Source organism: Rhinoderma darwinii, chromosome 7 (genome assembly GCF_050947455.1).
Source record: "Rhinoderma darwinii isolate aRhiDar2 chromosome 7, aRhiDar2.hap1, whole genome shotgun sequence".
In the NCBI taxonomy this organism is placed as follows: Eukaryota; Metazoa; Chordata; class Amphibia; order Anura; family Rhinodermatidae; genus Rhinoderma; species Rhinoderma darwinii.
The window spans coordinates 54,342,002-54,359,040 of NC_134693.1; the positions used below are offsets into that span (position 1 = coordinate 54,342,002).

The following is a 17,039-nucleotide window of genomic DNA, read 5'->3' on the forward strand; positions in this document are numbered from 1 at the left end:
TGTGTGATTCTAGCCTTATACAGGAACAATATTAAGGTAGCTTCTATACAGCATAACCATTACACAGGAGGCGGTATATACCCAGTAGTTTCTATTTCAGAAATATTGACACAAGTATTTTCTTATTTTAAAAGATTTCACAGTAAAATTGGGCTATAAGGCCCTGTTCACATTTGCATCGGAGACTCGGGCTTCCTTCAAAGATTTTATTTTTGCTGGACTAAATAGTGCAGCATGCTGCTCCTATTATGTCTGGCAAAATGTCGGTAACCATGTCGCATGACGTTGGTTTCTGTTGTGCAACGGATCCCGAGCTTCTGATATTCTCGTTCTGCCCCTTTAACCTGAAACCCTGCTGTATGTGAGCCCTTTTCTGTTAGAGAAGGATATTCTATTGGGTTGGGACTCCCAGAAAGTTGTTTGCCGGATTATAAAATCTGTCGCAAAGTACATTAGTTAAATTCACAGGATATTAATCATCCGTAGGATATTCCGTAAACGTCTGTCTGATAGATGTGGGTCCAAGCTTTGGGACCCGCACCTACCCCTGTTTCGTCTAGCGAAGTGGTCGCCAATTCCAGAAGGGGTCTATATGGAGAGTTGGCCACGCATTCGCAAATCACTTCCCATTCTGTTCTATGGAAGGTATGGAAACCGTTGAGCACTGTCTGCCTCACCAGGACAGGTGGCTCCCGTTGTTGACGTAGCTGGGGGTCCCAGAGCCTGGACCTGCATTTAATAGACATTTATGGCATTTTCTCTGGATATGCCATTAATATCTGAGATGTGGATACCCCTTTAAGTAGCAGAAACCAAAATGCATGTAATACGTTGACATTGTGCCGGCAGGGTGTGCTTGTTGCTAGGTGTTGTGGAAACAATGGAGAAAGCATGTAAAGTTCCCTGACTGTCACACACAGCTGTGCTGTATCTTACGGCAGTTATGTGGGGCACTGCATGAAAAGATATATTATAGTACTGTATGTCTTATAGAAAAGAGCTAGGAATGAGTTGTGTAACGCTATGCTTGTGATTCTACAAGACCTCCATGTATTGGATATAAAAAGGCAAAGATTTCCTTAGAATTGCCACAATCTTTCTCCAGGTGAAAATTTTACTTATTTAAAGCTGTCAGGATCTTGGTAGCAATGAGGATTGGGTATCAATGTTGTTGTTCATATGATATCACTTTCTGTCGCCGTACTGCTGAAAATGGCGATATTTGCAACATATTTTTGAGCCTGCCATGCTTGTGCATGTCTACTTGGCCTAATGCAGTGATTCCCAACCAGCCCTGGAAAAATTATATATATATATATATATATATATATATATATACACACACCCGTTCAAAAGTTTGGTGTCACCCAGACAATTTTGTGTTTTCCATGAAAACTCACACTTATATTTATCAAATGAGTTGCAGAATGACTAGAAAATATAGTCAAGACATTGACAAGGTTATAAATAATGATTTTTATTTGAAATAATAATTTTCTCCTTCAAACTTTTGCTTTAGTCAAAGAATACTCCATTTGCAGCAATTACTTCATTGCAGACCTTTGGCATTCTAGCTGTTAATTTTCTGAGGTAATTGGGAGAAATTTCACCCCATGCTTCCAGAAGGCCCTCCCACAAGTTGGATTGGCTTGATGGGCACTTCTTGCGTACCATACGGTCCATCTGCTCCCACAACCGCTCTATGGGGTTGAGATCTGGTGACTGCGCTGGCCACTCCATTACAGATAGGGAAGAAGCAGGCAGCTGGTATTCTAAATAGTTCTTGCATAATTTGGAGGTGTGCTTTGGGTCATTGTCTTGTTGTAGGATGAAATTGCCTCCAATCAAGCGCTGTCCACAGGGTATGGCATGGCGTTGCAAAATGGAGTGATGCCTTCCTTATTCAAAATCCCTTTTACCTTGTACAAATCTCCCACTTTACCAGCATCAAAGCAACCCCAGACCATCACATTACCTCCACCATGCTTGACAGATGGCGTCAGGCACTCTTCCAGCATCTTTTCAGTTGTTCTGCGTCTCACAAATGTTCTTCTGTGCGATCCAAACACCTCAAACTTCGATTCGTCTGTCCATAACACTTTTTTTCCAATGTCTGTGTGCTTTTGCCCATATTAATCTTTTCCTTTTATTAGCCAGTCTCGGATATGGCTTTTTTTTTGCCACTCTGCCCTGAAGGCCAGCATCCCGGAGTCGCCTCTTCACTGTAGACGTTGACACTGGCGTTTTGCGGATACTATTTAATGAAGCTGCCAGTTGAGGACCTGTGAGGCGTGTCTTTCTCAAACTAGAGACTCTAATGTACTAGTCTTGTTGCTCAGTTGTGCAGCGGGGCCTCCCACTTCTCTTTCTACTCTGGTTAGAGCCTGTTTGCGCTGTCCTCTGAAGGGAGTAGTACACACCGTTGTAGGAAATCTTCAGTTTCTTGGCAATTTCTCGCATGGAATAGCCTTTATTTCTAAGAACAAGAATAGACTGTCGAGTTTCACATGAAAGCTCTCTTTTTCTAGCCATTTTGAGAGTTTAATCGAACCCACAAATGTAATGCTCCAGATTCTCAACTAGCTCAAAGGAAGGTCAGTTTTATAGCGCCTCTAATCAGCAAAACTGTTTACAGCGGTGCGAACATAATTGCACAAGGGTTTTCAAGTGTTTTCTAATCATCCATTAGCCTTCTAACACAGTTAGCAAACACAATGTACCATTAGAACACTGGAGTGATGGTTGCTGGAAATGGGCCTCTACACCTATGTAGATATTTCATTAAAAACCAGACGTTTGCAGCTAGAATAGTCATTTAGCACATTAACAATGTATAGAGTGTATTTCTGATTAACTTAATGTTCTCTTCATTGAAAAAAAACTGCTTTTCTTTCAAAAATAAGAATTTCTAAGTGACCCTAAACTTTTGAACGGTAGTGTGTGTGTGTGTGTGTGTGTATATATATATATATATATATATATATATATATATATATATATATATATATATATATACTGTCGAGTCACATTAGGACCACCTCCTACTTTCTACATCGGCAGCACGTAGCCCATGAAGGAAGTGATGTGCCGTGCACTGGCTTGGTGGGTATATAATGTGTCTGAACACACTTCACTTTTTGTTACCATGGGTAAAAAGGGTGAGTTGCAAAAAGGAATGATTATTGGCTTTCGGGCCAAGAGTGGAACTATTTCTCAAACAGTGCAGTTCGCTGTGCTGCTCTGGTGAAAGTGTATCATGGGTGGGCAAATGTCAACTTGGGAATAACCGACCTGGAAACTGCAGAGCACTACGTGCTATTGATGTGAGGGGTGATAGTCTGCTCACTGAAAATCAGCCAGGGTTCTACCAGACGTGTGTCTAAAACAGTAGTTCAGCAAACCCTACTGCGTATGGGGCTCCGAAGTAGACGGCTGGCCACTGCTCTTATGCTTACAGAGGTGCATTGGGAAAAAAAAAATTCAATTTCCTCAGCAGTATTGGAATTAGATCACCGATGATTGGCAAAGGGTTGGCTTCTCCGATGAGCCACGTTTTCTGCTTAGTCAAACGGATGGACGTTGGCGTGTCAGGTGAGAAACATCAAAGAAAAACACCCTGCAACCATTGCTGGAAGAACACAACCTGGTGGCAGTGTTATGTTCTGGCGATTTTTTTTTTTTGATTTTTTTTTTCTTTTTTTTTTTCTTCATGGCATTCTCTGGGCCCGCTAATCCATGTGGAAGGCTCTCTGAACCGATTTTGGTATGAATCCATCGTTGCAGATCCTGTCCACCCATACATGCTGTTTGTCTTTCCTGGGGCAGATGGAGTCTTCCAGCAAGACAATGTGACAAGTCACACAGCTAGAAATGTCTGACAGTGGTTGGAAGAGTACGACCAAGACTTCCAAGTACTTCCCTGGCCCCCTAACTCGCCAGACTTTAACCCAATTAAGCATCTGTGGGACCACCTCAATTGTCTTGTTTGCTCTATGGATCCTCCCCCACGCACCCTCCAGCAAACGTGGGATGAACTGCAGTCCGCATGGCTCCAGATACCTGAGAACTTACCAGCACCTTATTGAGTCACTCCCTGCCCGTCTAGCTGCTGTCCGTTCTGCACATGGCGGTTACTCTGGAGGGGCTAACTTCATTAAGACCAACCTGCAAATTTTAGTTAGAGCCCTGTTCCGTCCCTTGTTCTTTTCACATCCTGACGCTGGCCAGTGCTCGGGCCTTGTGTGCTGGGCGGCGGTAGTTCCGCCACTGATGCCGACAGACCTGCTGTCGTAGATGCATTTTAGGAGACACTTCTGGCAGGTCTATCGTGGTTCCAAGTGATCCCAGTTGGGATAGACTGGCCTAATAACTTAAGGTGAAGATGCATTTGTTACAGTATAGCAACTGCTTAGCAACAGTCCATTTATATAGGAGGAAAACAATGGGAAGTCTTGTCCAATGGGGGTAGCCAGGAAAGGTGGCGTAGTTTTACGAAGATTGGCGTTTCATACACATGTCTTGGTCTGAAGCCCAAGTAACATACGACTAATTTATTGAGGCACATTTTTTTTAAGAAGTAGTGGAGGTGGCGTAACACTGCAAAAATCTGCACTTTTCTGGACCATAACTTGCGACATGTTACCCGAATACTGGCGTACATCTGTACTTTAATTTCTTCCCAATTTTTTTCGGATAAATGGCTGTTTCTAGTTGTGCAATTGGCCCCCAGTGTATCAAAATTTGAGCAGAGTGGCTTGGTTGTCTATAGCAACCAACCGGATTTCAGTTATCCTTCTCTAACTGCGCTGGAATAAAGAGATTTTGTTTTTTTTTCTCTCCTGAAACTGTGATTTCTTGGGTCTAATCAATTCAGACAAACAAAAGTATGATTTATGTAAATTTTGTGGCGTTTACGCCTCGAAAAACGCCTGAAATAACGGAAGCTGAACGCCTACAAACATCTGCCCATTGAAATCAATGAGGAAAATAGCATTTAGTTCATATGGGGCGTCTTTTTATGCCACGGTTTTAAAAAAAACGAAGCGTAACAAGACGCTCCATAAAACGAAGTAGCATGTCACTTTTTGAGGCGTTTTTTGGAGCTGATTTTCCATTGAACACTATGAAATATGCCTCAAAAGAAGCTCCAAATTAGAAGAAGCTTCATTTTCAGCTTCAAAAACGCCTGAAAATCAGAGGCTGTTTTCTCTGAAAACCGCACCGTATTTTCAGACGTTTTTTAGTAAGCGTGTGAACATACCCTTTACGGTATGTGCTCACAATAACAGCAATTACGTCTGAAACTGCTCCTGAATTTCAGACGTAATTGCATGTACTCACGTTTTGCGAGGCGTCCATTACGGACGTAATTGGAGCTGGTTTTCATTGGAGTCAATGAAAAACTTCTCCAATTACATCCCAAGAAGTGTCCTGCACTTCTTTTGACGAGGCTGTAATTTTACACGTAGTCTTTTGACAGCGACGCGTAAAATGACAGGTCATCGGCACAATACATCATAAAGCTCATTGAAAGTAATGGTCAGATGTTTGCCGACGTATTGGAGCCGGTTTTTCAGACGTAATTTGAGGCGTAAAACACCTCCGTTACGTCTGAAAATAGGTCGTGTGACCCCAGCCTAAGAGAAAAAAAGTGCTGCAACGTTTAAAACTAGAAGACCTCTTGCACACGACAGAGTGCCACTTGGGCTGGTTTTCACGGCATCCGATAATTTTCACGGACCCATTTACTTTAGTGGGTGAATCGGGTCTGAAACAGAACCAGACTCCGATCTGAGGAAAGATAGAACATGTCCTGTCTTTCCACGGATCACGGACGGGACTTGGACGACATACACTGTTCTGTGCATTAGAGCTAAGGGTCTTTTTACATGGAAAGATGCAGCAGATTGTTAAAACGAGCGCCGATCGCTAATGTTAGCGTTCCGAAGCCTTGCATTTATCTTACAATAATTGTTTATTTTTTCGCAACGGATTGAGCGATCGCTTATTTTTCTTCCGCTCATGATGATTCCATTATAAACGATAAGCGCTTTTACACGAGTGGTTGTACTGCGAAAAACGCTAATTTTTAAGTCTGCAAAAAAAAATTCAATCAACTACAAACGACCAAATTATCGCTGATCGCTTCTTGCATGTGTTTACACTTGACAATAAAATATATATTTATACATATGTTATGTTTTTGTATTCTACACTATTAAGGGAATACATTGAATAGTTTAATACCTCTACTCTCCTCCTTCTTTCTTAAACATTTTCTTGTGAGACATTTCTCTTGGCTACTACTTTAGCAGACGGGACATTTTTTACTACTAGTTACTGCCTTTTTTCTTTTGCAGTCTCATTACTGCTTATGCTTTTTGATGTATGTTCTGGCAGTAGTGTGTTCAAGCCTTCATGGTAGTTAAATTTTCAGACTTGATTCTGTGGCCATCTGAAGGTATCATTACATTAAAACTATTTTATGATGGATTTATGTTCTGTTTTTAATATTTGACAAACTGACACTTTTTTTTTTTTTTTTAAACCATTTATGTAAGTTTGATCTAAAATATTTCAGAAATGCGTTGACGTATGTTGTGCTCTCAATGGAGACCCGACATCTAGTGCAACCCCGCAATAAGGGCCTTTTCACATCCTTCGACAGAACCCCGAAACGGAAACGGTGATGTGAACTGGCCCCATAGCCTTATTTTTACTATCTATAGTTTTGTGGCTGCTGATCTATTTAGCTCGCAGAACATTATCTAGACTGGAAACAATTTTAGCAAATTTTCAGCTAGTATTCTCAAGACGTGGTAGGTCTGTAATGGGTTTCAGTCTCTGGAAGTAAACAAAAATGTTTATGTTCACTGACCTTAGGCCCCATACACACGAACGTGCTTTTGCGGCCGCTATTCCCCTGAAAATCCATGGGAGAATTGCGGCCCCATTCATTTCTATGGGGCCGTGCACACGACCGTAGTTTTTACGGTAATGCATGGCCTGGGAGCCCGCACCGCAGAAAGAACGGAAATGCCTTATTACGGCCGTCTTCTGCGCTCCGGGTTCATTGAAAATAATGGCCGCGGCCATGTGCATGGCCCGGTATGTGCGGGCGGCTCGCGGCTGACAGTCCGCAGCCGGCCGACCCGAAAATCCCGGCCGTGCACATTGCTACGGTCGTGTGCATGAGGCCTTATACAGAGATCTTGACAATGGTAAGGAATTCGAAACACAAAATTTGAAGAAATTCTCATTCATCAGTAATTAAGATTTATTTACATAAAACTGGATTACTCTTTTTAGCTATGTCCTCCTTGCATTTGGACCAGGAAGCTGATGGAATTGATTGAAAGGGAGCAGCACTCTATTACCAGTATAATGTGTAGAATGTACATGAAGGAGGCGGACAGAGCAGAAGTCTGAGGTGTAGCTTCAGCTAATAGCTCAAGAGTACTAAGTTTTTGTCAACCGGAGGTGTTTATTGGCAACTTCTGCTGTACAGCCTAGTAACAAACAGCCACTTTATTTTTTTATGATGTTAAAGGGGTTATCCGGGGATAAAAATTGCATTGCAATAATTTATGTAAAACGTAGTAACTTACTAATCTACTTTAATTTAAAATTCTGTACTAAATGGTGTGGTTCAAACCTTGTGAATTGTTCCCGGAAGTGCTGGAGCTTTTCGAAATAATGATGACGCTCCGACATGGCCCCACAATTTTTGGTCCCCGGATAACCCTTTTAAGGACTTCTAGTGACCAGAGCTCCTTGAAAAAAAACGACGTTTGGAGGCCAGAGTGAAGGAATTAATGGCTGTTTTATGTTAAATTACCCTAGTAGCTCCATTTAGGGCCTGTTCATATCACCGTTCATTTCCGTTCCGGGGTTCCGTCGGAGGGTTCCGTCGGGTGAACCCCGCAACGGAAATGAACGGTGATGTGAACAGGCCCTTAAATGGTCTGGCGCAAGTAATCTCCTCCAGCTGCTTAGAAATACCATGCACATAGCCTAGCCGAACATGTTAATGACCGAACTGGCTATTTTAATTTTAAAGGAGTTCTAAAAATTGATGTCTATCCTCATTATAGGCCATTAATATTAGATCGGTGGGAGTCTGACTAACGGTAGAGTGGTGCAATACCATGCACGGCCGCTACAATTGTAAAGGCATGTGCAAATACGAACAGAATGAAAAAAACGTGTAAACGATGAAGAGGCTACAGCGCTCATACGAGCGCCACTGCCCCTTCAAACAGCTGACAGGCGGGGTTCCTGACCGTCGGGCCCCCACCAGTCTAATATTTATGGCCTATCCTGAGCATAGGCCATACATTTTTATAACCCGGATAACCCCTTTTTAAGTCCACACTATTTTTTTCTTCACCCCAAATAATTTTGTTTGTGGTTATATTCACTGGTGTCAATAATGGTATTTTTTGATTTGACCATAGACCAGGCTCTATGAATGATGGCCACATTGGAGGTCGGATGAGATATAATCTAGAGGTTTCCACTCGCATAGTTTGTATTTTGCAGCTGTTTTGTACGCCATGCCAGTTGGGTATGGTACCTAAATGGGTACTGCTTGTGAATTGTATGTGTGCAAGTGTAAAGTTCTTGTTCATTCATTGCTTCCACATAGACTTCTATTATTTTCTACTAATTATTATGTGTCCTTGCAGAGCTGTGAGGTGCCTGTGTGAACGCAATGGAGGAGCAGTGTCCGGCCATGCAGGGACCACCTGTCCCTCCTTTTCAGCCACAGGTATGAATAGTTTGAGAAGTCAGCAATTAGCTTGCATGCTTCTATATTTCATATACTAAAAAATAAAAAAAGCTGTTGAGCTCTACTTTGAGTTTTGCATCTTGCGTCTTCTAAGAAGGCATTACGATACAGAAATTATAATAAATATATATATATATATATTGTTAAAGGGGCTTTCCAGTTTCTGACAACAGATGACCTATCCACCGGACAGGTCATCAGTACATGATCTGTGGGGGTTCGATACCCAGGCCCCGCACAGATCAGCTGGTCCGGACGTACAAGCCGGAAGCAGTTAGCTCCGGCCACGGAATAGTGGCGGAGCTGCAGTACTGCAGCTCTGCTACTATTCAAGTGAATAGGAGCAGTTCTGCAGCACGGCCGCTATGCTATGTACGGAGCCAACTGCTTCCGGGCTCCGTCCATAGCATTATGTGCCACAACATCTGGTGCCCGTAGGCCACCGGAGCAGCTTATCGGTGCGGGGTACGGGTGTCAGACCCGCACCGATGACTTACTGATGACCTTTCCGGTGGATAGGTCATCAGTTGTCAGAAGTTGGACAACCCCTTAAAGTGGTATTGTTCTATTCAAACAAGCAGGCTTAAAAGAGTTGGCTCACCAAAATATTTTTTTTTGTTAAATTGAAGCCAACCTGGCAAGCAGCTAAAATTACCAGTGGAAGCAATAGCTGGCCATACATTAACATGCTCGCCATTCAAATGAGTGGTTGTCCATATAATACATGGACAGGCCTACTTCGTGAGAGCCGTTCTTTGTTAGCGTCTCTCAGCCCTAACGGGCTTCGCCTTTAAGAAGGCATATGGAAAGAGGTTGTCATGGTGAGACAACCCCTTATTAAATGGTTCAAACATTACTACTCCCCCAAGTTGTGCTGTAAGGAGTTTGTCCTTTATCAACTCTTTGTGTCAGGGGACCTTTTAGTGTGTCTTTATACCTGCGGTTTAAAGGGGTTGTCCAGGATTAGAATAACATGTCTGCGTTCTTCCATAAACAGTGCCACACCTGTCCACAGGTTGTGTGTGTGGTATTGCAAGTCAGCCTTAGTCAATTCAATGAAGCTGAACTGCAATACCAGACACAACCTATGGACAGGTGTGACACTATTTTTGGAAGAAAGCAGCCATGTTTTTCTAATTCTGGACAACCCCTTTAACCCCTTCCCGCTTTGACCACTTTTGACCTTCCTGACAGAGCCTCATTTTTCAAATCTGACATGTTTCACTTTATGTGGTAATAACTTCGGAATGCTATCACCTATTAAAGCGATTCTGCGATTTTCTCGTGACACATTGGACTTTGTTACTGGCAAAATTTGCGCAATACATTCAGTATTTTAATTGTGAAAAACGGCAAAAATTTTTGAAAAAATGCACAAATTTGCATTTTTCTAAATTTAAATGTATCTGATAGTAAGACAGGCAGTTATACCGAACAAAATTGTTGCTAATTAACATCCCCCATATGTCTACTTTTAGATCGGCATCATTTTTTGAATATAGTTTTCTTTTTCTAGGACGTTACGAGGCGTAGAACTTTAGCTGCAATTGATCAAATTTTCAAGAAAATTTCAAAAGGCTATTTTTACAGGGGCCAGTTCAGTTCTGACGTGGCTTTGAGGGATTTATATATTAGAAACCCTGAATAAGTCAACCCATTTTAAAAACTTCACCCCTCAAAGTATTCAAAACAGCAGTTAGAAAGTTTTTTAACCCTTTAGATGTTTCATAGGAATTAAAGCAAAGTAGAGGTGACATTTACAAATTTCCTCTCTTTGTTGCAGAAATTCATTTTTAATCAATTTTTTTTTTTTGTAACACGAAGGTTTTACCAGTGAAATGCAACTGAATATTTATTGCCCAGATTCTGCAGTTTTTAGAAATATCCCACATGTGGCCCTAGTGTGCTAATGGACTGAAGCACTGGCCTCAGAAGCAAAGGTGCACCTACTGGATTTTGGGGCCTTCTTTTTATTAGAAAATATTTTAGGCACCATGTCAGGTTTGAAGGGCTCTTGCGGGGCCAAAACAGTGGAAATCCCCCAAAAGTGACCCCATTTGGGAAACTAGACCCCTCAAGGAACTTATCTAGGGGTATAGTGAGCATTTTGACCACGCAGATTTTTTGCAGAAATTATTGGAAGTAGGCCGTGAAAATTAAAATCGACATTCTTTCAAAGAAAATGTAGGTTTAGCTAATTTTTTCTCATTTCCACAAGGACTAAAGGAGAAAAAGCACCGCCACATTTGTAAAGCAATTTCTCCAGATTAAAACACCCCACATGTGGTCATAAATGGCTGTTTGGGCACACGACAGGGCTTAGAAGGGAAAGCGTGCCATTTGGCTTTTGGAGCTCAAATTTAGCAGGAATGGTTTGCAGAGGCCATGTCGCATTTGCAAAGCCCCCGAAGGGACAAAACAGTGGAAACCTCCGACAAGTGACCCCATTTTGGAAACTACACCACTTGAGGAATTCATCTACGGGTGTACTGAGCATTTTGACTCCACAGGGGTTTTATAGATTTTATTAGAATTGGGCAGTGAAAAAAAAAAAAAAAATCCTTTTTCTTCAATAAGACGTATATTTAGCTCAAAATTTTTCATTTTCTCAATAAATAAAAGAAAAAAAGAACCACAATGTTTGTAAAGCAATTTCTCCTGAGGTACGGCAATACCCGATATGTGTTCATAAACTGCTTTTTGGGCACACAGTAGGGCTCAGAAGGGAAGGAGTGCCATTTGGCTTTTGGCGTGCAGATTTTACTGGATTGGTTTCTGGGCGCTATGTCGCATTTGCAAAGCCCATGTGGGACTAAAACAGTGGAAACCCCCCCACAAGTGTCCCCATTTTGGAAACTACACCCCTCAAGGTACTCACCTAGGGGTGTAGCAAGCATTTTAACCCCGCAGGTGTTTTGCAGAAATTAGTGTGCACTCGATGTTGCAGAGTGAAAATTGTATTTTTTCCATAGATATGCCAATATGTGGTTCCCAGCTTGTGCCACCATAACAAGACCGCTTTCTAATTATTATGCTGTTTTTCCTGGTTTTAGAAACGCCCTACATGTGGCCCTAATCTTTTGCCTGGACTATCGTCAGGACTCAGGAGTGAGAGAGTACCATGCAAAATTAAGGCCTAATTTGGCGACATATAAAGTATTGGTTCACAATTGCAGAGGATCTGATGTGAAATAATAAAAGAAAGTGACCCCATTTTGGAAACTACACCCCTCAAGGCATTTAAGGGGTCTAGTGAGCATCTTCACCCCACAGGTCTTTTCCATAAATGATTGCGCTGCGGATGGTGCAAAGTAAAAATTATAATTTTTCCCTAGATGTGACATTTCAGTGGGAAATATGTTGTGCCCAGCTTATGTCACTGTAGACACTCACCCCAAAAATTGTTAAAAGGGTTCTCCCGGTATGGCTGTGCCATATATGTGGAAGTAAACTGCTGTTTGGATACGCTGTAGGGCTCAGAAGGGAGGGAGTGCCATTTGGCTTTTGGAGGGCGGATTTTGCTTGGTAGTAGATTTGTTTGAGTATTGCTGGTGTTTCAGTTTATAATGTGGGGGCATATGTAAGCTGGGCAGAGTACATCAGGGGCATAGTCAGGTGGTATAATAATGGGGTAAACCATAAAATAATCCATAAATATTTGTTACGCTGTGGAGCAATCCTTTCTGCACAGGCCAGTGTCGCACTTGATAAATGGTGTCTTTACTTCTCTCCGATTTGGTCCACACTCCGCACCTTTGCAGTTTGGGGAATTTTGCTGGGAAAGTGTTGTCCTGGTATAATACGGGCGCCCTCACTTCCAGCGGATATGTTTGGGCCCTACCCTTCCTGGTTCCCTAATTTTAGAGCCTTGATAAATCGCCACTTGAAACAGAAAAAATGTTCCCCTCGGGCCGGCACAACTGCATATTTTTCTTTCCTGACTTATTGGAGCCTTAACTTATTTCATTTTTTCATAGACTTAGTATGAGGGCTGTTTATTTGCGGGACGAGCTATAGTTATTAATGGTACCATTTTGGGGTACATGCGACTTTTTGATCACTTGTTATCCTTTTATTTTATTTTTTTGGGGAAGCAAGGTAATCAAAAAACAGATTCTGGCTTTTTTTTTTAGGGTTGTTTTGTTTAGGGTTGGTTGTTTTTTTTTTAGGGTTGTGGTTTTTTTTTTTTTTCGTTTTTTTTACAGCGTTTACCATGCTTTGTTAACTACATGTTCACTTTATTCTGCGGGTCAGTCTGATTCTGGCGATACCTAATTTATAGCACTTTTTTTGTTTTACAACTTTTTGCACAATAAAATTACTTTTGTAAAAATGTATTTTTTTTCTGTCGCCATGTTGTAAGAGCCATAACTTTTTTTACATTTTTTTCGTCGACTGAGCTGTGTGAGGGCTTGTTTTTTGCGAGACGAGCTATAGTTTTTATAGGTACCGTTTTTGGATACATGCGACTTTTTGATACCTTTTTTTTATTTCAATTTATGGAAGACAAAGTGACCGAAAAGAAAGCAATTCTGCCATTATTTTTTACGGCGTTCACTGTGCGGGATATATAACTTATTTTTATAGTTCAGGTCGTTACGGGCGTGGCGATACCAAATATGTATGGTTTTATTTATTTTTTTTCATTAATAAAGGACTTGATAAGGGAAAAAGGGCGATTGTGTTTTATGTTATTATTTGAAACTTTTATTTTATTTTTTACAACTTTTTATTTTTACACTTTTCTTTAGTCCCACTAGGGGACTTGAAGGTCCAACTGTTTGATCTAATACATTGCACTACATAGGTAGTACAATGTATTAGAACTGTCAGTTATTTACTGACAGCAAGCCGATCAGGCTCCGGTCGGGGCCGAATCGGCTTCCGTAATGGCAGACAGGAGGCCATTGCTAGGCCTCCTGTTGCCATAGTAGCAGTCGCCAGCCTTGCCATCGCATGGCAGGCCGCCGATTTTTCTACAAACCACTTTGATGCAGCGATCGCATTGGATCGCTGCATCGAAGGGGTTAATGGCAGGAAGCGAAGCTAGCTCCGGTTCCTGTCGTTACAGCGTGGTCTCCGCTGTAACATACAGCGGACAACCAATGCTGATGACGCCGGCTCAGCTTTTGAGCCGGAAGCTGTGCTGGCACCATCTTGCCGATGGTACCGGAAGCCTTTTAGGCCCCGCCGGAGAGTGGGGCATAGGAGGCTTCCGTTGCTGGCAGACCGGGAGGTAAGTATTAGGCCTCCGATCGCATTTGCAGCCACCAGCAACCCAGCGATCACGTTGCTGGGGTGCCGGTGGCTAAAAACTCCTCACATGCTGCGATCTCTATTGAACGTAGCATCTGAGGGGTTAATCGGCCGGATCGGACGCTAGCTCCGGTCCTGGCCGATACCTCAGGATGCCAGCTGTAACATACAGCTGTCACCCGGCGGTGATGGTACGGGCTCAGCTCCTGAGCCTGCACTATCACCGTGACGTAATGGTAGAGCACTTTGCGGGAAGCCCTGCCCGGCAGCGCCGTATATATACGGCGGATGTTGGGAAGGGGTTAAAGTTAAATCCGTGCTAATCTTGCTCACTTGTAGCAGTCAAGTAATAATAATAAAGACTACCGAATTAACTACATAAGGGGTCGCTTATTCAATGTTCTAATAAAGTTTAATAGACAGCCATCATACAGAGAAAAATGACTAATGCACATTTTGTTCCAAATTTGTACTATTTATTCACCTTGAGGCTGCTGCAGGAGTCGGGTAGAGGGGCAGAATTCATCCTATTTGTCTCTTGCTGCTGAGCGCTGTGTGCCATTACTTCAAAGGACCCTAGAGCCTACCAAGACCTAAAGGCAGATCTACCAGTCAGAACTGCAGCAGTCCTACCCACGCTGGTTCCCGTGCTTGTAAACATTGAACACAACACTGCTGTGGCGAGTACAGTACAATATTATGCCCTAAAAGAACAAGTTATCTGGGGCGCCATATTTTTCATATTTCTTTGAATTGATGGAAATGTGTTCCGAAACGGAAACTTTTAACAGTGTGTTGGACTGACATTCACATATGGTAGCACCTGTTTGCTATCACAGACTTTGTCTGGGTTAATAGTGAAAACTATTCAATGTGATACTATTTTTATGTTCAAACACAAGATTTTTTAGTAAACTCTTTGGTAAGGCTTCCAAAAGTCCAATTTCTTAGGATATTTTGATTTAAAGAGGTATTTAGGCCTAAACACTTAACTTACTCCCTGGATAGGTGATAAATGTCAGGTCACAACTCGTCCGCCCCCCCCCCGCCTCTTCCCAATCACCTGGCCACAGTGAGCAGATTTTAGGAGCAGCTGTTAAGCCTGTCTGCTGCCACTCTATACAAACGCTATAAGGCCAGGATTGCACGCACTGTTTTTTCCGTTTTTGGCACTATTTTACGCTCCGTTTTTTTTTAGCCAAACTTACAAGTGTATCCAAAAGAGGGAATTCAAAGAAAAGATTAATGCATCACCTGACTTTTGACTCCACTCTTGTGTTTGGTTACATTTTTTTAGCTAAAATCTGCATTGAAACGGTGTTTGATCCTGGCTTTAGGATTACAGAAATAGACTAATACCAGTTGCACACGACCGAGTGCCTCTCGGGCCGTTTTTCACTTAGTGAGTGAATCGGGCACCCATTCACTTAGTGGGTGAATCGGGTCTGTGAAAACGGACCGGAGTCTCGGATCCGTGGAAAGATAGGACATGTGCGATCTTTCCACGGATCACGGACTGGACTTGGGCGGCACACACGGTCGTGTGCGTTAGGCATAATATCAACATTTGGCTGTTTCTGTAACTTCTTTCAATACAAACTCTAGACCTGACCTAGAACTTGCATACGTATTCTGATATTAAAGTTATTTATTTTTATTTTTTTAAATCTCTTGAATATGTCTAAAACATCACTTGAATCACTGACAGTTCTACATCGCCCCAAAACATGCCAAGTGCATGAACACCAAAGTACACGATCAATAGGATTGTCTTTATGTGCGAACTATGTTCATTTTTGTACGTTGTCGAATTTTTATGAACCAGCTTCTCAAACTTTGCAAAACAATGCAAATGATCCCACACATCTACAAAATACATTCTGGATTTTAGTGCCATGTTGGATATCAATAATTGTAAATCCAGACTTTCTACAAAAATATTTAAAATTGTTATCCATTGTTTAATGTTTATTTAGTACAATGTAGCATTCATGAGTCCTCTTAATTCTTTTCAATATTTTGGGCAAATTACGGCAATCCTCATAGAAGAAAATGAGGCATTCATCCATGTAGAACTCTTTAACTCCAGAACTCTTGTGACAGTGCAGATGCGACAGACTGTTAATTCAGTGACCCCTCTGCCCTTTGTAAGGAAGAATTGTGGGGGAGGCATTGGATGGGAACATTAAAATTGGGCTGTGAAGTTTGCATACACTACCCACTGTTAAACAGATTACCTCTAATGAAGTGTCTAATGCTCAGGGCTCGTCAGCCTAATCAGTGGAGGCAGCTTCACCCTATCTCACAGAGCAAACCCATGGCCCTCTGGCCTTGGACAGCCACTCTGGTCTCCTCTCTCAGGGAGGCGCCTGGCCCTAACCAAGCCAGACAGTGTGTGATCTGACATGCAAATATAGGTCATTGCATATGTAAATGTGTGATTACAAACTCGCATGCCAAAACACATTAGCCAGACTTTGGACTCAGCATGCGGCTGTCACTGTGTCTTAGAGAGTCACGCTAATCTTTGTCAAGTTGGAAAGCGTTTTCAAAGTCTGAGAGAGAGCTAGGTTTTGTCTAATCAAATTTTTTTATTTTATTTACTACATATGTCTTTGTGATTGCTCATGCAGATTTACTGCGAAAGGTGCCACTAGACAAACACAACATGTTTTGAGGACCAACAAGGTTATACACATTAGGTGAAATATATTGTGAACTTATATTACTCCCAAGGAAACATTGAAGGAGCCTTAAAGAGGCTCTGTCACCACATTATAAGTGCCCTATCTCCTACATAAGGAGATGGGCGCTATAAAGTAGGTGACAGTAATGCTTTTTATTTAAAAAAAACGATCTATTTTCACCACTTTATTAGCGATTTTAGATTTATGCTAAGCAGTTTCTTAAAGCCCAAGTGGGTGTGTTTTTACTTTAGACCAAGTGGGCGTTGTACAGAGGAGTTTATGACGCTGACCAATCAGCGTCATGC

The 17,039-nt window shown here is 42.0% G+C and overlaps 1 protein-coding gene across 2 annotated transcripts in view; it reads left to right on the top strand.

Annotated features, from left to right (window-relative positions):
• The window catches only part of NEK7 (NIMA related kinase 7), a 116,604-nt gene that overhangs the window by 18,599 nt on the left and 80,966 nt on the right, over nucleotides 1-17,039 (top strand). The window contains exon 2 of one of the 2 annotated variants that reach the window (XM_075833389.1): nucleotides 8,688-8,770. The exons of the other annotated variant lie outside the window; for it this stretch is intronic. Within the exon in view, the coding sequence (XP_075689504.1) occupies nucleotides 8,714-8,770 (57 nt within the window). The 5' untranslated portion in view covers nucleotides 8,688-8,713. The remainder of the gene's footprint in view (nucleotides 1-8,687; nucleotides 8,771-17,039) is intronic. 2 annotated transcript variants of the gene reach the window in all.